Here is a 27,150-nt window from a genome sequence, read left to right on the forward strand (position 1 = left end):
AGAAGAAATAGTTTTATTTTTTATTTAATGTTATTTACTAATGGCAACCATATTTGATGGTAGATCAGCATTTAAAAAAAAAAAATTAATAAGACCTTCATGCCAGGATGCTTTCTCTCGGACTTGGTCAACACCTATTGAGTGATCTTTGAGAATATGTTCAAATGTTTTACAATTTTTATTACTGGTGGCCATATTTGATGGTGGAATGGTATCATTTGTATAAATAAGATTGGGATTTAAACCCGAAAGGTCTCTCCCAAGTTTTACTGAGATCAGTTCAATGGTTTTATAGAATAAATGCATGAAGCACACTGGATGGAACACCATATAATAAAAAATCATTAGACTTTTTGGCCAGGTGAGCTAAAAATAAAATATTGAGTTGTGGAAGTCTTGAGCCTTTATCATATCCCTTATCAGCAGTTAATAAAAATAATAACACAAAACTTTACAATAAAGCATAATGAAATAATAATAAGCATTCAAAGGCAAAAAATTTGCAGCTGTATCTACTTTATAAAATGTCCAAGCCTAATAATAATAATAACTTTATTTAAAGAGGGTAAAACAATTACCTAAGAACTAATCTACCTTGAGGCCCTCATACAAAGGAATTTATTTATTTTACCTGCATCTCTGAAGCCATTGGATATATTGGGTTTGGAAGAAGGAAATAGAGTGGGCATTTCTAATCTCAACTGGAATAATATTCCAGAGCAAAGTTCCAGAGTACTGGAAACTTTTTTTAAAAATAATTCCTCCTTTGGTTTGGGAATTTTATACTGTTTGGTAGACATGGATCGCAGGTGGGGAGTATTGCCAGGTAGCCTATACTGGAATAGTGATTGTAAATTTTCGGGAGCACTATTATGGGATATCCTGTACATTAATTTGGCTTTTCTCAAACAGATTCGGTCTTTAATAGGTAATATTTTTAACTTACCAGCTAAATTTTCCTTGCTTTCTTTCTGGATTGACATTAGTCCTAATGTTCTTTTCTGAATATGTGCCAGCTTTGCTATGTTTTGATCATTTGAATTACCCCATAATATATTACAGTAGTCTAAATAGGGTTGTATGTAACTTGTTATAAAATAGTTTTCTGTGCCTTTCAGGGAGAAAATGTCTTATCCTACTGAGAAGCCGTAAACTTGAATTGACTTTTTTTTTAACTGATGTTTGATATGTTCAGTCCAAGATAGGTTATTATCTACTAAAATATCAAATAGTCTATCATGAGAGACCATTTGCAAATTTTTATCCTTCCAAGTCAGACATAGTTCATCACTACCAAGATTTGTCCTTTTTCGCTGTGTTGAGATAAGTAATAATTTAGTTTTACCAGTATTTAACACCATACCAATGCATGTGCACCAGTTGTCCAAATTGTTTAGGTCATTCTATAAAGAAATTTCAAGTTCCTGCTTTGTGTTTTGGATGTCTGACAATGTTGTGTCATCTGAGTAGAGATCTGCAGATAATATTGAGTCCCTTAGTAAAAGTGGTAGGTCATTAATAAGAAAATAAATAGTAATGGACCTAGAATTGAGCATTGTGGTACTCTAATTGTTCCAGGTTCAGACAGAACATTATTTATATAAACATGTTGTGTTCTCTCACTTAAGGATGAAGTAAACCATCTAACTGTGCTTTCATCACATTGGTAGATTTTCAGTTTCTTCAAAAGGATTTCATGATCTACCATGTCAGAAGCTATCCTGAAATCTACAAATACAGTTCCTATTATTCTACCTTGGTCAAGTGCTTGAAGCCATTTATCAGTTAGGGATATCAAGGCAGTCTCACATGAATGTTTCTGTCTAAAGCCAGATTGATTAGGGTGTAACAGCAAGTGTTTGGTTAAATATGACATGAATGAGTCAAAGGCATGTTTTTCAATTAATTTTGACAAGTTTGGTAGTATTGAGATTGGTCGGTAGTTATCAGTGTCATCCTTAGTACCAGATTTGTGAATAGGAGTTACATTTGCAGTTTTCCATATTTTGGGGACAGGTGAGGTTGCAATACTTAAATTGATTATGAATGTTTTGCTATCTAAAATAGCAGAGGCAGAAGATTTAATGAGTCATGAACCAATCTAATCCAGTCCTGTAGCTTTCTTGGTATCAAGTTTACTAAGACATTTTTTAACAAAGTTTTTTTATACTGGTGGAATAGAGAAACATACCTCCTTTGAGATTTTGCTGCTGCAGAACTTTTTCAGTTCATTAACGTTTTCTTACACTGGTTCTTGTAATTTTGTGGTAATGTTGGTGAAAAAATCATTGAAAACATTTGTAATGTCAGTGTCATCAGTAACTATGGTGTCATTTACCAGAAGTGAATTTTATTTGTCTGATCTTTGTGTGTTCCTCCACTGAGTTCATTGAAGACTTTCCAAATGGAGTTTGTGTTGCTCTTTTTATTTTCAAGCAATGATTGATAATAAGTTTTTTATAGCTTTTTTAATCATACTTGTTATTTAATTTCTCCATACTTTATATTGTGCATGGTTTCCCATAGCCTTGAATTAGTCTAGTGTTTTCATAGTGTCTAGGATTTCAGTAGATAGCCAATTAGGTCGGATTTCATTCTTTAGTCGATGTACTTTCAGTGGTGCATGCTTAGATACTACATCCATAAATAAGTCAGTCCACACCCTCATGGCTTCATCTATGTCATCCAAATTTTGGATCATATTCCATGGAACTTTATATAGATCATTGAGAAATTGTTCTTCATTAAAATTTTGAACGATCTGTAAGTGATAGTTTTATGTGCATTTTTCTTGTTTCTCTTGCATTTAACATTTCTTGTCAAAAAAGTAGGATAGTGGTCACTAAGACCAACATTTGGTACATTAACACAAGCCACATTGTCTGGTAGGTTGGTATAAATGTGATCAATAAGAGTGCTTGATTTTTCTGCTACCTATGTGGGCTCATTTACCAGCTGAACTAGACCTAATGATTCAATAAATTCCATCCAGTTGTTCCTTATTTGAGTACTGAAAAGATCCTTATTTATATCGCGGAGTATATATGTTTCTTTCTCCTGTGCTAGAACATTTTCCACTTGTTTCAAAAAGTGATCATTCCAAATTGCTTTGGAGGAAGGTGGCCTATAAATGAAACCAACTGGGAATGATTTTGCATTATTTTGAGAAATTTCCACCCAGATACTCTCAATTTCATGGGACTCCAATTCATGTCGCCTTTCTGCATTTACAACGTCACTAATGTATACAACAAGACCTCCCCCTGCTGTCTCTCTGTCCCTGCACAATGGTTTATTGTAGCCTTGACAGTGAAATAGATTATCATTGTGGTTAGCATTTAATTTGGTTTCCGTGAGTCCTAAAAAACATGAAGACAACATTAACTTAATCTGGTCTATTTTTCCCACTGTACCTTGTACATTTAAGTGACCTATGTTAAAACCTTGTGTATTTAGTTACATATCAATTATATGTATGTCATCATGCAATGGGTACTCACTGAGATTGTCTCCATACTACTTTTATCATTCTGACATCCTATTTCTATATTTAAATGTTCAGATATATTAGCATCTTCAAAGTCACAAACAGACCCTGAAAATCCGTTAACTTTTGCATTTATAATAGTGTCCATTGAATAGTTTGAGTCAAGAGTCTCACTAGGTACATTTAGATTTGTTATAAATGAAGCACTGGCATTGCCCTCTTTGCCAACTTCCTAGTATGTATAATACATTGATTGACAGAGTCTTTGTTTGTGTCCAAATTTATGGCATCTGAGGCACTCAATCTGCTTGCCACGATTGCATACCTGTGTCACATGTCCAGTTTCTCCACAGTAGAAACAGTACTCTTCACTATGCCTGGAGCATACATGTTAATATTTCTCAATAGTTGAGAGGTTTCTTTTCTACTTAAATGAATTTTGTCTCTGTGGTAGAGGCTAAGGTTGACATCCTGGTTCTGAAGAAAGAAAGATGTGTATTGTGGAATGTACTGTAGGTTGAAGTCTTCACATAGGTCAATTATCAGATCACTGATTTCTTTCGCCTTGGTGTACACACGAGGAGGTAGTCCTGATATCATTATTTTACATGTATTTGGGCTGCATTACCTAGCAGCATACAGTAAACTTTCAAAATCTGTTCTGATTTGATTTAGTGACTTTCCATCACTGGCATCATTTCCACCTACTAAAATAATAATTTGGTTGTATTTGGTTAGGTCTGTATTCATTATTCTGTCCATGATGTTGTCGATTTGTGCACCTCTTAAAGTCTGTACATATGTTTTAAGAAGTCTCCTTGGTATTATAGTTTTCAATACTGAGGAGCCAATTATTAGAGTCCTATCTTTTCTGGCTTGTGATTTCATGTGTTGGACTCAGGTTTGTATTTCAGACACATCTCTTGGAGGAAGGTGTGCCGAAATTGGTGTCTCAGTTGTTTGACCTAATCGAGCTGATGTTGACACATTTGTCTGAGCACTAAGAAATGCATTTGTTAGTGCAGGCAACAGACTTGTCTGAGCTGAGAGCCATGGGTGTACAATTATTGTTGTTCCAAGTGTGACTCATGGGGTACTGTTGTTTGCAATGCAGGATAAATTTGGATATCAGTTGTTAATGGTCATTTTACATTTTCTTTTGGCTGGTATTGGGATTGTCTGTGTCTGAGTATCTGACATTGTTTTTATTTGGGAGTCTGTCTGAATTTCTGTTTCACATGAGGTTACTAAAATTAATCCTCCCCTGTGCTGACTTAATAGCATGTAACTGTAGTTTTAATTCTTCAATTTGGGCCTCCATGTTCCTAATTATTTTTGATGTACACACATCGAGAAATCATTATGGTTTAAGCCATCACTCTAATGGTCATGATTTATGGAGCGTGTACCAATATATCAAAATAGATTTTCTATTCAGTGTACAGTTGTATAATTATAATCAGCATTGCCTACATCAAAATCTTTCCAGACATTTAAAACTTTGCATTTCAGCCAACCCTGATCACCATTTACCTATATAGCCACACCTATTTTTCTTTCCGGTCCTCAGGCCGAGCCTGAAATCAGAAATATAGGATATAGTATGAGTTTTCAATGGATATTAATCAAATTTGCCAATAATGGATTATACCATGTGCTGCCTGCAACATGTGGCATATTGTATTTATTGAATAATTTTCATCTTTTATGTCAAAGGACATTGATGTTTGATTCTGAGCTTTCAGTTTTTCACACAAAAATGTGATTCATTATACAAAAGCTGTGATTTATGTCTCAATATAACACTGCAATACATATGTACATATTAATAATACTAACCTGTAACCTCTGACTTTTAACCCCCAATAACCTGGGATCTTTATCTCCTATAGAACAAACCAACATCAAAGCTTGGTCAATGTACATAAAGTAGAATGCAAGTTATTTCATGGAAATTAAATTGTTACTGGATGGGCAGACATGATCTTAACATTATATCCTCTGACTTATGGCACACATACAAAGCCCCTTACAGTACCTAATTAATTAGAATTGTCTGTACACATGTAAATGCAGAAATGATCTTACAAGGGATAAACTATATGATTCCCTGTATTCACCATATTAACTTAAAAAGTGTCTGAATGTCCAGGTTGGAATCTGTATAAGTATATTTTATTGAAATGACATGGTGATGCTATTAGTGAACTGTTGTTTATGCTCCCTGTGTGTTAAGGTGTGGCTAAAATGAGAAAAGGAATAGAAATTTCCTCGCTGAATAAGCCTTATGAATACCAAGTTTCTAAAACATTTTTATATCAAAATAAACACCAACAAAAACAGAAAGACAAAGACAATTTGACAGAGACACATTCATATCAAGATGGCTCTAAAAGCTGAATCAGTACTACCATTTAGCATTCCATGCATGTGTGAAGTCGACCAGAAGTATCAGCTGCAGTACAATGAACAGGAATCCTCCAACCATACCCACATACATCCAATCTGCAACAGACAAATAAGACATCTGCAAATTGACATTTAGCAAGTAATTTACACTACTTGTTGTGTTCTACCCAGCGTAATAAGCTGTAGGAAACCCTTACTGTGTTCTGCCCAGGCCAACAAGCTGTATGAGAACCCTACAGTGTACTGCTCAGGTCAATAAGCTGTCAAAGACACCTAAAGTGTTCTGCCTAAGCCAATAAGCTGTAGGAGACTCCTACAGCTTTCTGCCCAGGCCAACAAGCTGTATGAGAAACCCCACAGTGTACTGCTCAGGTCAATAAGCTGTCAAAGACACCTACAGTGTTCTGCCTAGGCCAATACGCTGTAAGAGAATCCCTACAATGTTTTTCCCACACAAAGAAGTTGTAGGAGAATCCTATAGCTTTCTGCCCTGGCCAACAAGCTGAAAGAAACCCCTACAGTGTTCTGCCCAAGTCAATAAGCTGTCAAAGACACCTGCAGTGTTCTGCCTAGGCTAATAAACTGTAGGAGAATCCTTACAGTGTTCGGCCCAGGTCAACAAGCTGCAGGAGACCTATCAGCTTTGTCTTTTCCACATCCACGGTTACATCTTCTTAGATCCATTAACTAAAGACCATTAATTGAAACTGCCTCTTCACTTTCATTGCTCCATGACATGAAGAACAGAATGACTTTTAACATTAAGATAACCACTGTTAAAGGCAAATCAATGTAATGGAAGGCTTTTCCCCTCAATTTTACAAGTATATTCAATAAATAGTTTGGGTCTTATGCACCCTCAATACCACACCGCTTGTACACCTTCACAATTCCAATTTTTATTTCCTTAATTGGAGTTTCAAGTACAGTGGACAATTCTGAGTTGCTTTTGATAAATAGAACTAAAAACCCATTTTTCTAATGCAATATGTATCATGTGAAACCATTCTAGAGCTTCAAAATTGAGTGAAGTCACTTTCCCTTCTAAGCAGGATAGAATAAGTGAGGGAGAAATACAGGGATCAAAATTAATGCTATCAGTTATCCAACTTTCAGTGATTTTACCAAATAATCACTAGAATACAGGCATACCAATCTGTTGGAAAATTACTGCCAGTGGCTAGCATAACAATTAAAAAGTGTTCATGAGTTGGTGTTCCCTTCAATGATAAATTGATCTGTTTATTGTGTTAACTGAGTAAATACCAACATAGTGCACTTGACCAGGCTCGATGGTGCAAATGGGCAGGTGTCATCCAGACATCAATTAGATTTGTGTGATTACTGTCCAAACAGTCTTATCTTGCAAATGGAACTAGACTGGTGTACTGCCCCCAAACATTTGTTTTCATTACTGTCCAAACAGTCTTGTCTCGCATATGCAACTAGACTGGTGTACTGCCCACAAGCATAATTTTCATTATTGTCCAAACAGTCTTATCTTACATATGGAACTAGACTGGTGTACTGCCCAAAAGCACAGTTTTCATTACTGGCCAAACAGTAAACTCACATATGGAACTAGACTAGTGTACTGCCCCGATCATAGTTTTCATTAATGTCCAAACAGTCATATCCACACATATGTAACTATACTGTTGTACTGCCCCCAAGCACTGTTTTCATTACTGTCCAAATAGTCTTATCTTGCAAATGGAATTAGACTGGTGTACTGCCCCCAAGCAATGTTTTCATTACTGTCCAAACAGTCATATCTCGCATATGGAACTAGACTGACGCACTGCCCCCAGGCATTGTTTTTATTACTGTCCAAACAGTCTTAACTCACAAATGGAACTAGACTGGTGTACTGCCCTCAAGCGATGTTTTCATTACTGTCAAAACAGTCTCATCTCGCATACTGAACTAGACTGATGCACTGCCCCCAAGCATTGTTTTAATTACTGTCCAAACAGTCTTATCTTATATATAGAACTAGACTGATGCACTGCTCTCAAGCACTGTTTTCATTAATGTCCACACAGTCATATCTCGCATATAGAAGTAGACTGGTGTACTGCCCCCAAGAATTGTTTTCAATACTGTTCAAACAGTCTTATCCCACATAGGGAATTATACTGGTGTACTGCCCCCAAGCATTGTTTTTATTTCTGTCCAAACAGTCTTATCTTGCAAATGGAACTAGACTGGTGTACTACCCCCAAGCATTGTTTTCATTACTGTTCAAACAGTCTTATCTCGCAAATGGAATTAAACTGGTGCCCTTAAGCACTGTTTTCATTAATGTCCAACCAGTCTTATCTAACATATGGAAGTAGACTGGTGTACTGCCCCCAACAATTGTTTTCATTACTGTCCAAACAGTCTTATCTTGCATATGGAACTAGACTGGTTTACTTCACCCAAGCACTGTTTTCATTACTGTCCAAACAGTCTTATCCCACATATGGAACTAGACTGCTTTACTGCCCCCAATCAATGTTTTCATTACTGTCCAAACAGTCTTATCCCACATTTGGAAGTAGACTGGTTTACTGTCACTAAGCAATGTTGTCATTACTGATAATACCAAAAGGTACAGGATTTCAGGCTGGTATTTACCAATTGGAAAACATCACATTCTTTGACAACTAATAATCTAGAATTATACTGAACAAATGTCTTTTAATATTAATATCATTATTGATAAACATTTTGTTCACTGTGCAGTGACAATTATAAACAATGGATGTATCCAAGATCCAAGATTTTCAAGATTGCTACTTTTATGGCTATAATGAATGTCAGATCAGCACCATTTTGATTCTGGGTGAACTAAATATCACCGGAAATCTTTTGGTCAAAAGTCCATGTCTATATGACCATCTATGAAGAAGGAGTAACAACAACAAGACCTTGATGATAGCTGCCATGGTTAAAATACTGGATGTCAGCTGGGCACCATTTTCATTTGGGATCTAGATATTGTTATATGTCTTTCAGTGAAAACAATGGTCATATGTCTATCCATTCATATGTGGCATTAACAAGATTTTCAAGATGGCCAATGTCCGCTGGTCATATTGGATCTCAAGTGGCAACATTTTCATTTATAACCAGCTAGATATCATAAGAGGTCTTTAGGGAAAAAAAATATGTTGATATTACTTTGTTCTCAAAGATAAGGAAAACAAGATTTTCAACATTATGGTGACCAAGGCACTTATACTGAACTTCAGATCAGCACCTTTTTCATTAATGGAACAACCAATCATAATAAGAAATCCTTTAGTGAAAACCCCATCTTGATTTTACCATCAGGATAACCATTTCCAGGAATTAGGACTGACACGACCTTGTGATGAATTAGTGTACAAAGTTTGATAACAATCATCCCTGTAGTTAGTCTGAGAAGGATTCATTATAACAAACTTGCGCTAACAGATGAGGGATGTTTGAGAATAGGCCATCCCCATAAGCTCTTCTGGTCTATGACCAGTAGAGATAAGTCACTCAAAGGGACTGACAAAAATTCCAAGGAATTCAAGATCTGGCAATTTCTTTCTTTTAACTAATGAGTGTTGAAATAATCTGGTATTTTTGAGCCCTTGGATGCAGGTTGCAGGTTCAAACCACAGCCGAGACCTAACAAAGACTTAAAAAAATGGTATTAAGAGCTATCTCAATAGGCGCTCAACATTAAGAGGATAGTGTTAGGACTGATCGGCCTGGTGTCAGGATAATGTGACTGGGTGGGACATCATGCTACATGTCTGCAGCATGATGTCCCAGAGCTAGACATCACTATAAACTGCCACAATGCAGACAATGTAGCAATATGACTTAAAAAAAATTTAAAGTTATGTTAAAAATCCAAATCACACGCATATTTTTCAGCAATACTACTTTTTAAAATTAGCTCCTGTTTAAGCCATTTTTGATATAAGATCAACACCATTTTGATGTAAGACCTTTGTGAGACCTCAGAGTATGCCAAACAATAACCCATATCAGCCATGAAGCATGGGCTTATCGGATGATATCCTGTTTCTCAGCTTTCACTGTAAGAAAGGGAAATTTGAGCATGCCATGGCTTGTCTCTGTGCATTTCAAGTGCTTGAGTATGCAAACAGCGTCTTGCATGGCAAATGATGACTCTTGTTACTGACCGATGGTAACCTATTGTTGGCTTGGAAACCTGGTTGTGTCAAGAGGACCACCACACCATCCAATCTGAAGTGAAGATAGTTCAATGGAAAGCCCATGTAACTCATTCACCTTGCTATCAGGAAACATGTTTTGTATGACAGTAATTTGAGCAAAGTGTGGGCTAAAGGGTCAAACTGAGCCATTTTAATACCCAGGGCAGATGCCATTTTGGAAATGAGAGAAGGATTTTGGTCAACTGAGATCAATATTGGCTATAAGACCAGATAGCACTTTATTATGCCTGAAATCATATCTACCATGATGCCAGAATGTGGCTGGTATCATGGAGCAGTAGCATTTGACAGTAATTGGGGCCAACTGTTTCTCTTTGACAAGCCAGAGAAAAAAATCTACCAGTTCTGGATTGAAACATGCCACTTTCCCTTGTAAGCCTTCCTATGGGAAGGCCATCTTGCTAAATTGTTTGTCTCGCAAAGACGTTCAGAAAAAAGACCAACAATAAAGAAGATGGTCTGGACAGGGATGGAACAGCTGTGACTGTGGTTGAGATTATTCAGTTTGGACAGAATCTTCCTTTGCAGATCAATTGCTAGATTGAGTATATCGGTAACCTAGGACTGGTCCCATCTGAGAGGGGCTATAAAAATCACCTTGCATTTCTGACCCCAAAACTTCTGGACTGTGGGAGGGTAAGCAAATGCCTACAACCCCTCCCAACTAACAGACAAAGCATACATGGTCAAAGCTTCTGGGTCTGGAACTAGAGAGACAAAGGTAATTCCACCTTGCCACAAAAAGACTGATCATTGTGTGCCCCAAAGTGTGCAGATCCAAGTAAAGACCAACTGATGGTGAAACCATTCCATTTTGAAGGACTTGACCTTCTGGACAGAGTGTCAGCCAAGACAGTGAGTTTGCCAGGAATGTGTCTGATTTGTACATTGATATGGAGATTGTGGCACCAACATGGAAACTGCTGATAGAACACACAGGTTGGTGGATCTGGTGTCCCCATTTGAGTAGGTAGGACACCACCAGTGAGCTGTCAGAATAAGGACTGTTTTACCTGAGAGTTGATCCTTCCAGAAGTGAGAGGTATTTGATGACAGCCTTCATTTCTAAAAGACTGATGTATAGAGGCTGTAAACCCTGGCTCCCACATGCCGCTGACGGTAGTGAGGTCCAACAGCAGGTGGGTACCACAACCATACATACTGGCGTCGGTACATACCATTATTTCCACCTGGGGCTTCTCCAACAGGATCCCCATGTTCAGCAAGCCTGGCTTCCACCATTGATACAGGAATTATTGTATCTCTGGCATGATCATGACTTGAAAAGGGGTGCCACTAAACCAGCAACATCATTTGTAAAAAGATGGTCGAGCAGGATCAAGTCTGCTGCTGCAATGAATAATCCAAGGAGTTGCAAGAACTCTCTCGCTGAAATCCAAGTCCTGTTGGAACTGGAATTGATGAGTTTGATGATCCTGCTAATGCGAACAAGAAAAAGCCATACCAGATTCAGGTTGGTGATAAACTCCATATCCACATGAACAAAAAGCTGGGATTGATGGAGGTTGAACTTTTTCTAGTTCACTAGAAAACCTAGATGATCTAAAAGCGAGAAAAGATCACTACTGTCTTTGAAATGAATTTAACTTACCATATGTTTCTGGAGGATGTCATCCTGGTATGCTGCTGCCACTGTAGATGAAGCTGATTGGAACAGGGTGTCAATGCAATCCATAACTTTGGTAAAAACCCAAGGGTTGATGTTGAGGCCAAAGGGGTAGGACTCTGAACTGATAAACCATGTTGCGCTAAGCAAAATGGAGAAATTTCCATGACGTGAGGAGAATAGGGACGTGTAAATATGCATCGATTTTTTATGAGTGACTAAAGTTGTAGAAAGGCATTCTTCTCAAGATCTGACAGTATGTCTGTTAGGAGGGGAAAGGAGGAAAGGGGAGGGGTTAGGATAAATTAAATCTGAAGCCCCTCCAAAGTGAACTGGATCACCTAATTGGTCTGAGGGAATAGTGAGATCCAGTGAGCCTGAACTTAAAGGAAGTGGCCGTCCATAGGTAGACTGTCTGTAGGTAGTGGGGAGGTTAGATTTTTAAAATAGTAAGTGTTGCGATAACTTGTAAATGACAAGAGGTCAATAAAAGTGTGGTGTAATGTGACCTTAAATAAAGAAAGTTCCATAAAGGTGAAAAAGTCATTCAAATTTGCAATTACAAAAATAATGTATACAACCTGCAGAAGAATGATTGTCCCACACAATAAATCCAAATGAAAGTTGGATGGTCCAATTTGACCACTAAAACAGCTTGGATTGTCAGAGGCAAAATATACAATATTATCAGTACAGCAGTGAAGCTAAAAACGGGCAACACCTGGCAGTGGCAAGGGGTGATAATGGGTAAGAGTTAATGCCCTTTGTCTCTATGAGATCAAAAAAAAGATGATTTTTATCTTTTAGATTCACAAGGTAGCATGCTAATATTCCTAATGTAATGTGATTGGGAATGTATTTGAAGTAGAAAATTTATATTGTACTTGTGTGAAGGAGACTACATATATAATGAGTGGGTGTTTTCTTTTGTCATGTTTAATTGGTTTCTGAACCTTCTCTTTGCACACTTGTATTCTGCATTTGACTTGTATAACATTGGGATACTCATCTTTTCTCCACAAAGTTCATTTTCTTGTTATGTACATACAAATGTGTATATTAGGGTCTAACAGCATATCAGCACAATAACTGCTACAAAATATTGACTAAAGCTAAATTTCTAAAACTGGAAACATAAAGTATCAAACAAAAACTTCAGGAAGTTTAAGTTTTGCCAAATAAACATAAACATGAAATACTACAAGGAAATAGAAGGTAAAGATGCCAAAACTCAAAAATGCATATGAAATAGAAAATAAAGGTAAATAATATAAAATTGTATCATTATAGAGTTGAAATTTGCTATTTAAACCAGATCCCCTTGAAACATCCATGATTTTCTCCTGTAACACCATCATAATGTTCCTTAACTGGATTAACGTAAAAAGACTTATCTCACAAAGTGAAGATGATACAATGAAAAAGACTTTTATCTCACAGGGTGGTGTGTGTGATTTGGATTTTTAATGTAGCTTTAACAATTTTTCGGTCATGGCGCTACAATGTATGCAGTGTGGCAGTTTATAGTGATGTCTAGCACTGTGGCATCATGTCGCAGACATGTAGCATGATGTCCCACCCAGTCACATTATCCTGACACCAGGCCAACCAGTCCTAACACTAACCTTGTAATGCTGAGTGCTATGTGAGGCAGCTGTTACTACCATTTTTCTAAGTCTTTGGTATGACTTAGCCAGGGATTGAACTGATGACCTCCTGCATCCGAGGCAGATGCTCTAACCACTAGTCCAATGAAGCGGCGTATCTCACAGGGTGTAAGATGATACAATCAAAAACCTATTATCTCACAAGGTGGAAGATGATACAATCAAAAGAATGTGTTCAATGTTAGTGGATGTTACCAAAGCAACATATACCATCTGGTCAAGGCTGTATACACAAGTCAGATATGCGTGACCTATATGCGATCTGCTCAATGCCACCTCATCTATGCATTGCAAGGATGTATTCACAAGTATGTGTAACCTATATGCAATGTGCACAATACCACCTCATATATGCAATGCAAAGATGTATATACAAGTCAGGTATGGGTGACCTATATCTGATCTGTACAATACCACCTCATGTATGCAATTTGTTCCATATGAGAAATCATGAACAGTAAACTGGGTTAACTCCAAACATTTTGTACAGTGGTATTTCTGAACACACAGCTATATATGTACCATGGTAAACTACAATTAAATTAGTTACCTTTATTTCAACGTTATGGGGCAAGGGCCTGCCACATTTGTGTAAATTTCCACCAGTCAGTAGCTCGAAAAATATATCTTTCTCTGGTTTATAGCAAACTAAGACCATATTAATCTATCATTTGAAAAAAATAATTATCTTGATATAAAAGAAAAGAAAATATCTCTGCTCAAGGGGAAATCATAGCACACTCAAGTCACCTGCCTCCCCCAAAAATTAAATGGTCACTACCTTATAGTAGATGAATTTACTAAGTGTATGCTAATTCTTGTACAAATTCTAATTTAAAAACTCTAACTAAAGCTGATACTCTGTGAAAAACAATGTGATGATATTAGAGAACTTGTTGAGAAAATAGGATGTGTTGATAGTGTGGCCTACAATTTACTAGCAGCTGCTACACTTTTGATATAAATGGAGGGAAACTTTAAGTGGGATATCAGCACTCAGGCAAGATATTTATCAGAGAGGGCCACTAAACAAAAATCACACTTACTCAACAAGAAAATATTTATCGGAACTGAGATATTATGTAAAAATCAAACAGAAAACAAAATCTTAGGATGATTCTGTTTTACAAAGGATGCATGTACTTGACACATTAACAACTTGTAAATAACTAAAAAATTACATTTTTATTAATCCAAATTTGTCAAAAAGTTGGATTTTGCCTGAATCTTTCATAACATCCCATTTGAAAACACACTGTTATGTGTAACATGTGTTAAACATGAGCAAAGGATCTGATATATTTTTATATTTGTAATACTGAAAAGTAGTATGTGACAATTTAAACTTTAAAAAAAATCTTTCTAATCATTCACTTGAAAAACGAAACCACGCTGCTCATATCAGATTCAGACCATGAATACTCAAGAATTTCAGCAAATCTAGGTCTATGATTTTATACTTCTGAAACATTATGTGATGGGATCTCTAGGTCTGTGGTATTCACACATATAAAGCATTATGTGACTGCAGATCTAAGTCTATGGCATTCATACATCTGAAACATTACATGATGCCAGATCTAGGTCCATTATTCATACTTCTGGGTATGTGAGAAAGCTTTCCAGTAGCTTTCCATGGGTTGGTGGTTCTTACTAGGGTTTTCCCATGTTCTTCCTCCACCAGCTGTACAGGCTATGATGTATAGCCTTTCTTGTGCTGAGAAATGGCATTAAACCCCAAACAACCAAATACTGACACTTCTGAAGCAGTATGTGATGGCAGATCTATGTCAATGGTATTCACACATCTGAAGCACTACATGACAACAGATCTAGGTCTACAATATTCATACTTCTAGGTATGTGAGAAAGCTTCCCATGAGGCAGTGGTAATGTGCTGGCAGATCTATGTCAATGGTATTCACACATCTGAATCATTACATGATGACAGATCTAGTTACATGGTATTTATACTTCTGGGTATGTGAGACACCTTGCCTGTAGCTTCCTGTAAGTCAGTGGTTCTTATTGGGGTTTTTCCCCCAATTCTTCCTCCATCAATTCCACAGGCTGCCATGCATAGCTTATCTTGTGCTGAGAAATGAGTGAAAGAGAAAAAGATAAAGCAAACATTCGTACTTGTGAAGCATTATGTAATGGCAGAGCTAGATATATGGTATTCACACATCTGAAGCATTAGTGATGGCAAATCTAGGTCTATGGTATTCTCACATCTGAAGCATTAGTGATGGCAAATCAAGGTCTATGGTATTCTCACATCTGAAGAATTAGTGATGGCAGATCTAGGTCTATGGTATTCTCACATCGTAAGTATTATATGATGGCAGATCAAAGTATATGGTATTTACACAACTGAGGAAATTATGTAATGGCAGATCTAGGTCTATGGTATTCACACATCTGAAGCAATTATGTGATGGCAGATCTAGGTCTGTGGCATTCAAATTTCTTAAGCATTATGTGACAGGAAAAATAGGTTGATGATATTCAGACTTCTGAAGTACCTATTTACTGTAAATGTTGGGACACCATATTTGTTGGGACATTATAAATTAATTTTAAAAGAAAAGTAATTTTTTTGTGCAATGTATGTTCGGGGACACATCATTTTTTTTCGAGTCATAAATTGTGGGACACATTTTAAATCATTCAAAAATCACATGTCAGAAAATGCATTCCAACTGATATTTTATTGTAAAAAATATAAAACTGTTCTTGAGATAAAACTCTTTATCCACTGCAGCAACATCTCATTAACACAACCCTTCTCCAGTATGCATATGGTCCATTCTTTCAGTGCATGAATATATTTTTTAGCTTTCTCATACTGTGAAAACTTATTACAGGCAACACATCACCTGAAGCGGAAACTCAAGGACAAAAGTCAGATTTGTTCACATCTGCACTAGTCTTGCTAATTCTCACACTTTTGATCCCCATCTTATTGTCAGTCCATCCAGGAATGCGATCAAAGTACACTAGAGTTTCATCCATGTTAATGATCATATTGTTGGCAAAATCACCTGCTTCTCTACTGGCCTTCATGAATTCATCACAGGATTTTATTTTCTCCAAATATTCTGGGCAATGCTGGGTTATCAATGTCCATGCATGAAGTGTTATATTGTGTAAATTTAAAAAATGTTCCAGTGTTTCATTTTATTTTCAAAATTGAAAAGGAACCAAAGTTAGCTTCCATATCTTGGCCATCTTTGTATATTCAAATAATAATTAAAAAAATTTGGCACACTTAAAAGAATCCATAGTTGGCTTCTGAGGTCAGCATGCTTTGCAATAAGATAACCTTTCTATTGCTATCCTTTTAAAAAAAAAACGGCTTCAGATTATCCAAAGTCGGCTTCCAAGGTTGGCTTGCTCTGTAATAAAAATAACCTTTGGCTTTGATGTCCTGTTGGTAAGTTCAAAGAAGGAGTTTACTGCTCACTTGCAGTTGTGTCTATTCACCACCCAGGCTTCTATGTGCTTGGCATCTGTAGTTATAATTACTACAAAGGAGCATTGATGTCTGTGGGTAAATAGTAATGATACTTTTGTAACCCGTGCTGGCAAAAAGATTGTCACTTGCACTCAAGAAAATGTGTTTTCAAATAATGATTTTTATTTGCAAGATGCTGTCATACAGAAAACCTGGATATAATTCAATGATGGTTATTTTGCACCTAACACTCTGTCATGTGTGAATGGCAGTTGTCGCAATATTAGTTGATTATTTCCCTCTCATTTGCGATATCATCTGCTTCTCTTCTGGCCTTCACAAATTCATCACATGATTTTATTTTCTCAAAATATTCTGGGTGACAGTGGGTCATTAATGTTCATGTATGAAGCACTATATTGTGTCAGTTTAAAATTTGTTCGATTCTTTCAGGGTTTTTTCAAAATTCCTGTGAATACCAGTGAAAAGGAACCAAGTTTTGATTCCTTATCTAGACTGTCTTTGTATTTTCAAAACAAAAGAAAATCAGCATACTAAAAAGAATCCATAGTCAACTTCCTATGTTGGCTTGCTTTGCAATAAAATAACCTTTGTATTGATATCCTTAAAAAAAAAAAAGTAACCAAGTTGGCTTTTGAGGTTGGCTTGCTTTGTAATAAAAATAATCTTTATCTTTGATGTCCTGTCGGTAAGTTCAAAGAAGGAGTTTAATGCTCGCTGCCAATTGTGATTATTTACCAACCAGGCTTCTATGTACCTGGCATCTGTAGTAATAATTAATACGAAGGAGCATTGATGTCTGTGGGTAAACAGTAATGATACTTTTGTAACCTGTGTTAAATGCAAAGAAATACATTATGCCTGCCTCTCTCCTCTCTCTGTGTGTGAAACAAAAACTGAGGAAAAAGCACTTCAGCATCAGCAATGCAATTTCCCTACTGCTGGTAATATTAAACAATGATACCATTAATATTCATGAAGTTGGATGTTAGTATAGTTCATTCCACACAATATCCTTAATTTTATCCTATGTGAAACACAGTAAATTTATAGTCACCATCGTTGAATGTATCTAAAAGTACCTAGTTGATTTTAAATACTTCATGCTTAATGAATTATAAGAACAATTATACACACTAAAGAATTAACAGTGTTTGTATGATCTGTTTTAGAGCAATAGCTAATATACATGTCCAGGTAATATCCTGTCTATACTCACCAATAAGAAATGCACTGCACAGACCCAGATCTGGGTCTGTGCAGTTTGTTAGGAATAATCAGTAGAACAAACAATAAAGACTCCTGATATTTAGGTGCATTATGCTATGGTAGATCAGGATCTTTGTTGTTTGACTTTGACTTATAAGTAAGTAAATACGGTGCACTTTTAGTATCATACAAATTTTAAAAAAACAGGCTTAAATACTGTTGCAACATGAACAATTCTAATCATCTAAGTGATATACAATGATATCTTTCTGCCCATAGGATTTTCCTCCCAATACAAGGGGTATCTCCTGCCCTTCATGTCACTTGTTGAAATCTTCCGTCTATCCAAAAAATGTTATTAAAAAAATTCTGGAACAGGACGTTTTCTGTTTGTTTTCTTTACACCTTGGCTCCAATGCAGTGTATTTACAGCAAAGACTTCCTGTGATTACATGAATGTAAAGTGGCTGAAACTGGGGCGGGCATGAAACTGCAGTGATAGATATTAACCTAAGAGTACTAACTAGATTATATTATGTGACTGGACTAAAGATGTAAATGGATTATTGCTGGATTACAAAAGAGCTCAAGCAGCATAAAACAATTAAAGTTACTTGGATTCTTTTGGCAGGGTCTGTTTTGCTACGGTGTTTTAAAGTTTGTTGAGATGCATTACACTATGTGTCATCAGAAGTAATTTGGAAAAGAATAAAGACATAAATGGCTTAGTCATCACTAAAGCACTCAAAATGTCAATGGATTATGGTTGGATTAGTTATTACTAAAAAAAAGGTCAAGTGACATAAAACAGGTCAGTTTGGCTTCAGTATTTAAAATTTGTTGAGAACTCCTTTTATGTGTTATCTACGAATACTAAAACACCAAAATCTAAACAATCACACTATCACATAAAACTCAATAATGGAAGAAAACAGGAATTTCATTGGCTGAAGCCAAGTTTAAAGGGACATGATTATGTTTTCTGCCATTACTATAATGTCATTTTAAAGAAAAACTTCCAAAATTCTACCCAGACAGCACCAATCTTCAACAGTTTTGGAAGTCAGTCAGCAAACTGAATCTACCCAATGGTAGGAAACAATTTAACTTTCATGGTGGACTTGGTAACATTGTACTAACATTTCCAGATTCCAATGTGAACACTCCAAAGTGTTTAGATCAACAATGACGATGACTGCCACAAATACTATCCAGGCAGTAAGGCTAAAAATGATGGTACAAAACAATGTGATGAGATGATGTTCATATTTTAATATATACAAATGAACTCTGCTCAACATTTATCATTTTTTTCCATCTGTATGCTAAAAATTAGGATAATGACAAAATTCTCCTGATTTCAAGTAGAAACTCCAGACCAACTCTGCAACTTTCCTGTGTGTCTTGTCCCATGTATGAAGTAATAATTTAAAAAACAAACAGCTAAGTAAATATTTACTTACAAACACAGAATTCAGTAGGTATGAAGAATGCCCCAATGCAACATCCTATCACAGCAAAAATTTTAAAGAACCAGTACCTGTAACCAAAGAAAAAATCTGAATTTTATTCACAGGTTGGTCACATGTACATTTAAAGACATTTTTATTAATATACAAATCTGAGGAATTACAAAAACAGTTTTATTAATATACACATCTGAGTATATATATGTTAAACTTTAACCCTTAGAAAATACACTAACACCAACTATGAAATTACAAGGAAATTAGGATTGAAGAATAGCTTTTAGGGATTAAATGCCCAGAAAAGAGAAAAGCTACAAAGGGCTGCAGATCTGGATAATTAAAATATATAACATTCAGGACATTTTGTAATTCATCTTTCTGTGCTGCTTCATTGCTCTTAAGGCCACAGCTTTACTAATTTCTACAGTGCCATCTAAATGAAATAAAACATATTTGACTCCTAAATTGCTATGTAGTCCTAAAATTGTCTGTCATTCCTGGTTACTGTTTTCCTGCTTAGGTAGCATAGCATTTTTAAAAATAATTACTTGCTATAAAGAATCTTGCAAACACAAATTCACAGGCAAATAAACATTCTGAACTCTAAATTCAAATCTACTGTAACAGAATGCTTTCATGTAACCAACAACTCAAAATGATAAGCTGAAACTGACATAGGAAGATGGGGTGGATACTCTACTGGCTAAATCATATTTGCTGGAATTCACAATAAAAGTCTGTTGCAGTACAAAGGTCTCTGACATGGCCTCTGACCTTGAACCTAGTACCATGGATAAGAAATCATTAATCTCAACTTAAATACCATATATATATATATACTTGCAAGCTAAGTTTATTTAAATTCATAATTATTATGTTTTTGAGAGAATATAATAGTTACTAACCAGACATCATTCAGATAAATCCACTAACTGGATATTATAAAAATCTAATCCTACTTGTGTGTGTCATCAATCTAACAAGCTATTAGAAAAATGGGCCTGATATGGTTCACCTGAATGTTTGATATATGTTAACTTGTGAATGCAAATACACACATTGAAACTGCAAAGGGCTAAAGAAAAGTTTGGAGCACACAGTTCATACATTGTCTATTAATATAAGTGCCATTTAGTTTTTTTCCTCAACCAAATAATAAACATATATGATCGCTTTCTCAGCATTAAAAAAGATAAATAGTTTACATAACCACTCGATCTCCCTGCTGCTGGATATCAGGCCCTGAATTTTATCTTAGCGATCATTTGCAGCCCAACCCTTTAAGAAATAGACTTACTCAGCATTCTAAGGGGAGTTATTCTGTGCATTAAGAATGAATTTCTGGGTCTATCCTTGTCCCACTGGGGCCCCACCATTGGAATGAGAACGTGAAAACCACTGAGATGACCACTCATGGAAGCTGTAGTGGCCCAGTGGTTAAAGCACTTGATTCATGACCAGACAGTTGCATGTTTGATTCTCTACTAGACAGCAGGTCTAATCTACATGGATCCTCATTAATGTGTGTCTCTTTGGCTTGTGCAATCTGATGCAAAACAACTTGATTAATTAATAGGTGTGGCTCATAAAAATTCATCAGATATCCTCATGAGACAAACTTAGATACCAGGTCTGATACAAGTCTGATAATAAATAAACAGGAATATTCAGAAGCTCTGATAATCAGATTCAAGATCATATAAGGGTTGGTCAGTCATCAGAAAGCTGATGGACAACAAGTCTCCATCAGAAATAAGCCTGTAAACTTCCTATCAGTACTCTATTATATTAGGGCTAACTATATAACTGACAAATGTCTGTGAAACATTTTCAGTTCAGAAATACTGGAAATTGCACTAATTTATGAGGCAACCAAAAAAATAATGTTACACATCCTGATTTCAAAGCTAGTTAACCAGAGAAAACCAAGGATTTTAAAAATTTGTCTACCATGATCTTGAATGTAAGATGTTAACTGCAATAGGTGTTACATGGCCTTGTGACTTCTGCAACAGTATATTACAACCTATACCTGGTCCAGGTAACTGAAAACTAGTTCCCTGCTAAAGCCAAGTAGACCATTTGTTTCCTGGGTGAGAAGGAACATCAAAAGAGTTGGGTCATTTTCAAAAAGGCAGAGGGAAGAAAAACTAACATAAATCCCAGCACAAATTAAAACAAACACTGACCACTATAGCTCTGTACTAATACAAGGCAAATACAGAGAGTAGCAAGCTTTACTGCAAATTTTCAACCTCAGCAATTTAAATGGTTCTGTTCCAAAGTGCTCCAAGTACCGTATATACTCACTCATAACTCATATCCAACTACAAACTGTACAGAGTAAGATCTGCCATTGCATAACGAGCAGCAGATATGGGTTGGTGCAGTTTGTTTGGAGTAATCAGTAGAACAAACAAAACAGATCCAGATCTGTTGGAGTATCATGTTATGGCAGATCTGGATCTTTGTTGTTTGTAGTTTGCCATGACTAATAAGTCTGTATTTATGGTACATCTTTGTGATATAAAGTTGTCATCTGCATTACTGACTTTAAAAAAACTAAAGAAAAGAACTCTATTACCATTTAAGCATACTGGTAATTCCAAAGCTGTGTAATGACTTCAAAACTTGAATAATAGATAAATGTGGAAATATACTGGAGATAACTTTCCAAAGTAAGTCAATCAGCAGGTGGAGGTGGTAATAGTATGTAGGACAGATTACAACTGCTTCAGGCCAAAGGAGTATCCAACAATGGTTAAGAATTTTTTAAAATGTCTAGAGAATATATAAAGGCATGTTCAATGTTTACCTTGTGAGTCAGAGTTTGAATATCAGGTGATTTAACAGGTTTGAAGTTGTTCCCTTGCAAAGTAATTCAAAGTTGCATAGTTTACATTTCACAAAGATTTTATTCAAAACAACTGGTAACTTAGCATATAATCAATACCAATTTTCTGTTTGATATATTCACAGAAACATATTCTAATCTGAATGTTCAATCTTTTGTTCCAGCTCTACAAAAGACCATGCCATGACCTCAGTTAAGCTAACAAATGTATCAAGAACTGTAACCTTGTATTCAATGTCAGAGTAATGACTACAACCTTGTTTACTGATAAGCAACTAAATACAAAGTCCAGTCAACATTATTTCCATACACAATATCAATACCTGTGCACCTTCATTGTCTCATGTCTGGTACATCATTCTTGCAGCATAAATGACAAGCCATACGAAAAAAGACCAACACAGTCACAGCAATTAATAGCAATATCAACTGTTCCGTGTACCAACATAAGAACAAATGAGATGTACAGATAACTGGAAAAAACACAGTAAGATTACCACCGAAAATGGTATACATGTACAAGTCAAAGAGTTCATCAGTTTAAAGATCAAGAACAAAAATGGAAGCATTGACCTTGGACTTGACCCAAGGCCAAATAGATCTGATTTCAGATTTATTCACAATACCATGGTCATGCTGGTAGTCAGATCTGCACCATTTTCATTATGGCTCAATTACATAGTACAAGATGAGTCTAAGTGAGAAACCCATGACAACATTACTATTCCTTCTCCAGAAATAGTAATTACAAGATTTTTTTGATAGCCATTATGGATTGTGAGGCTGCCATTTGGAGACTGGATCAGTACATTTTCCTTCAAAATCAGTTACATATTTTCACAGTTCAAGTGAAAATCTATCAGAATTACCATCCATTTTGGCGAAGTAGCCATCAAAAGATTTTTATGATAGAAAACAAGGAAGTTAGATTAGTATAAGTTTAATATGGTACCAACTACACATTACATGAAGTGTTGTAATGAAAGTGGTTTTTCATGATGGCTGTCATAGTGGCTATGCAGGGTGATAAAATCAGCATTGTTTTTAGATGACAAAGTACTTATTTCACAACCTCATTTAGTTAAACCTCATGAAGATGTGACTACCAATCCATGAGGAGAAGCCAAAACAAGATTGTGAAGATTGCCACTAGTTTCACTTTGGACAAACTATATATAAAAACAAAGCTTCCACTCAAAAACCCCATGTTCATACAATCATCTATTTGGAAGGAGAAGCAAAAACAAAATTTTCAAGATGCCCGCACTGAAGCTACTTTATGAGACAAAATCGGCGATATTTTTTTTATAATTCTGAGGTCTTTCTATACTGAAATCCCATTCATTCAAGAGGAGTAGCAAGGCTTTTAATGATGAATATGCCTCATTTTCATTTTGGACCAACTAGATAGCAAAAGAAGTCTAGACTTGTAATCAGAAACCCACAATGATGTGACCTACTAGATATCATAAGAAGCCATGTAATAAGAAACCCATGCTAATGTGACCTACTAGATATCATAAGAAGCCATGTAATAAGAACCCCATGCTAATGTGACCTACTAGGTATCATAAGAAGCCATGTAATAAGAAACCCATGCTAATGTGACCTACTAGATATCATAAGAAGCCATGTAATAAGAAACCCATGCTGATGTGACCTACTAGATATCATAAGAAGCCATGTAATAAGAAACTCATGCTAATGTGACTTACTAGATATCATAAGAAGCCATGTAATAAGAAACCCATGCTGATGTGACCTACTAGATATCATAAGCCATGTAATAAGAAACCCATGCTGATTTGATCTACTAGATATCATAAGAAGTCATGTAATAAGAAACCCATGCTGATGTGACCTGATGTTCAAGAGGCACACCAATAACAAGATGGCCAACACTGTCACCATGTTTATGGTCAGATTGGCATCATTGTCCTTTGGGGCTTACTCCTTGTCAGTATGACAATATGTTCAGGAGGAGTAGTGATAACAATGGTGGTTATGATGGATGTGAGATCAACACCATTTTCATTTAGGACCAACTACATTAAATAATTGGTCTATTAGTGAAAATTCCATGTCCATGTGACCTTCCAATCAAGAGGGCTAGAGTGCTGGCCATAGTGGATGACTAAGGTATGTCATATCATGCGGGACCATCAACTCTGGATGAAATTGTCTGCAAAGTGTCATGACCCTCCACCAAGTAGTATAGGCATAGATACAACACTCAAATGCCACATTTTATGACTTTATCAAAGCAGGTATAGATATAACAAACAACTGCTGATGTATACCAGACCTTTTGGTGTAGATATAACAAACAACTGCTAATGGATGTCGGACCTTTTGGTATAGATATAACTAAACAACTGCTAATGGATGTCAGACCTTTTGGTATAGATATAACAAACAAATCATAATTAATGTCAGACCTTTTGGTATAGATATAACTAACAACTGTTAATGGATGTCAGATTTTTTGGAATAGATATAACTAACAACTGCTAATGGATGTCAGACCTTGTGGTATAGATATAGCTAACAACTGCTAATGGATGTCAGACCTCTTGGTATAGATATAACAAACAACTCATAATTAATGTCAGACTTTTTGGTATAGATATAAATAACAACTGCTAATGGATGTCAGACCTTTTGGTATAGATATAACTAACAACTGCTAATGGATGTCAGACCTTTTGGTGTAGATATAACTAACAACTGCTAATGGATGTCAGACCTTTTGGTGTAGATATAGCTAACAACTGCTAATGGATGTCAGACCTTAAGGTGTAGATATAGCTAACAACTGTTAATGGATGTCAGACCTTTAGGTGTAGATACAGCTAACAACTGCTAATGGATGTCAGACCTTTTGGTGTAGATATAGCGAACAACTGCTAATGAATGTCAGACCTTTTGGTATAGATATAACTAACAACTGCTAATGGATGTCAGACCTTTTGGTGTAGATATAGCGAACAACTGCTAATGAATGTCAGACCTTTTGGTATAGATATAACTAACAACTGCTAATGGATGTCAGACCTTTTGGTGTAGATATAACTAACAACTGCTAATGGATGTCAGACCTTTTGGTGTAGATATAGCTAACAACTGCTAATGGATGTCAGACCTTAAGGTGTAGATATAGCTAACAACTGTTAATGGATGTCAGACCTTTAGGTGTAGATACAGCTAACAACTGCTAATGGATGTCAGACCTTTTGGTGTAGATATAGCGAACAACTGCTAATGAATGTCAGACCTTTTGGTATAGATATAACTAACAACTGCTAATGGATGTCAGACCTTTTGGTATAGATATAACAAACAACTCCTAATTAATGTCAGACCTTTTGGTGTAGATATAACTAACAACTGCTAGTGGATGACAGACTTCTTGGTATGGATATAGCTAACAACTGCTAATGGATATCAGATCTTTGCATACAGTAACATGCTTCAGGTTCTGAATCAGCTGAGATAAAAACAACTGTATCACTACTATTTTTAAAGAGTGTATACCAATCATATTAAGCAGATTCCTTGCTACAAATGTGACCATTTAAGTGTCTAAAATTTTCTATGGCCTAAACATGTCAGGTACAAAATGGTTATTAGTTGTTAAGCAAATAATTATTATATTAAATGATTTTACCCATTATGTGCATGTCCTCTGCACTGACTACTGTTAAAGACACAGAGTGTTGACAACATCAGAATGAAATGGAAAGTCACCATTCCCAGGCAGAGCCTGTATACAGCCTTGTAACCGGTCAGCTTGCCACACTCGGCATCCAAGCCAAGGCTCACGCAAGTCTCGTTGAAGCCTGACACCTGCATAAGAATGAAAGAAATTTTAATTACTGCAAATTTTAGATGCAAAAACAATCTATTTGACAGCTCTATTTTTAAATTCAACAAATTATCAATATTAAAAATATTAATTGGAAATATTTTTTCTCATAAATAGATAAGTGGCTGGATTCTTGTCTCAAGAACATACTGCTAAAAGCTACTTGGGGGTAGAAACATTCATTGCCCAGTGACCTGGCACCACAAAAAAAATCAAACCTGGGCAATCAAGAGATTCAAAATCAATATAAAATGGTCTATCAATATTCTATCTACAAAACAGGTATTTTTAACCTCACTTTTCAAATAATTTTGAAAGAAATCCAATGCTAATAGATTGGTTTACATTGCTTTATTATTTCACAGACCAGCAACACAAGCATATTTATTTTATTTAGTGCCAGGGCAATCTTAAGTAAAGTGCCTTGCTCTGGACATGCCATGGTAACAGTCCAGAGGTGATCCAATGGTAGGATACAAACCTGCATCCTTGAATAACTGAATAATCACATTTTTTACTGGAATAACCTTAAAAATATTTATTTGGACAACCAAATGTTTTTAATGGGCAGTAAATTATACTGTGTGGTTTTCCAGTGGTCAATCATGCATAACTTTACATTTGTAATGACAATTTTGATTGGCTGTGAGAGAAAACTCAATATCAGCCTCAGGTTCAGTGTTATGACCTTCAGATCTTGATCACAACAATTCACTACTATTAGGTTAGTGTTATAACCAGTGTTGCACCTGTCCTTGAGCATGCCAGGTCTGGATATGAGGTCTTCATTGTTAGGTTAGTTGTTTAACTAATGTTCCAAGTTGAGCAAACCAGATCTGGATCTAGTGTTATAACCTGTCCT

The 27,150-nt window shown here is 36.0% G+C and overlaps 1 protein-coding gene across 1 annotated transcript in view; it reads right to left on the reverse strand.

Moving 5' to 3' along the window:
* LOC149800805 (serine incorporator 5-like) overlaps positions 1–27,150 on the reverse strand; it is a 102,130-nt gene that overhangs the window by 64,093 nt on the left and 10,887 nt on the right. Inside the window, exons 3-6 of the mRNA XM_089954797.1 lie at positions 26,091–26,269; positions 19,564–19,640; positions 5,899–5,992; positions 5,021–5,064 (exon numbers count right to left, since the gene is read on the reverse strand). Coding sequence (XP_089810923.1) covers positions 5,021–5,064; positions 5,899–5,992; positions 19,564–19,640; positions 26,091–26,269 — 394 coding nt within the window. The remainder of the gene's footprint in view (positions 1–5,020; positions 5,065–5,898; positions 5,993–19,563; positions 19,641–26,090; positions 26,270–27,150) is intronic.

This window comes from Sinohyriopsis cumingii, chromosome 4, assembly GCF_028554795.1.
Source record: "Sinohyriopsis cumingii isolate HCF-2022 chromosome 4, ASM2855479v2, whole genome shotgun sequence".
Taxonomy (NCBI): Eukaryota; Metazoa; Mollusca; class Bivalvia; order Unionida; family Unionidae; genus Sinohyriopsis; species Sinohyriopsis cumingii.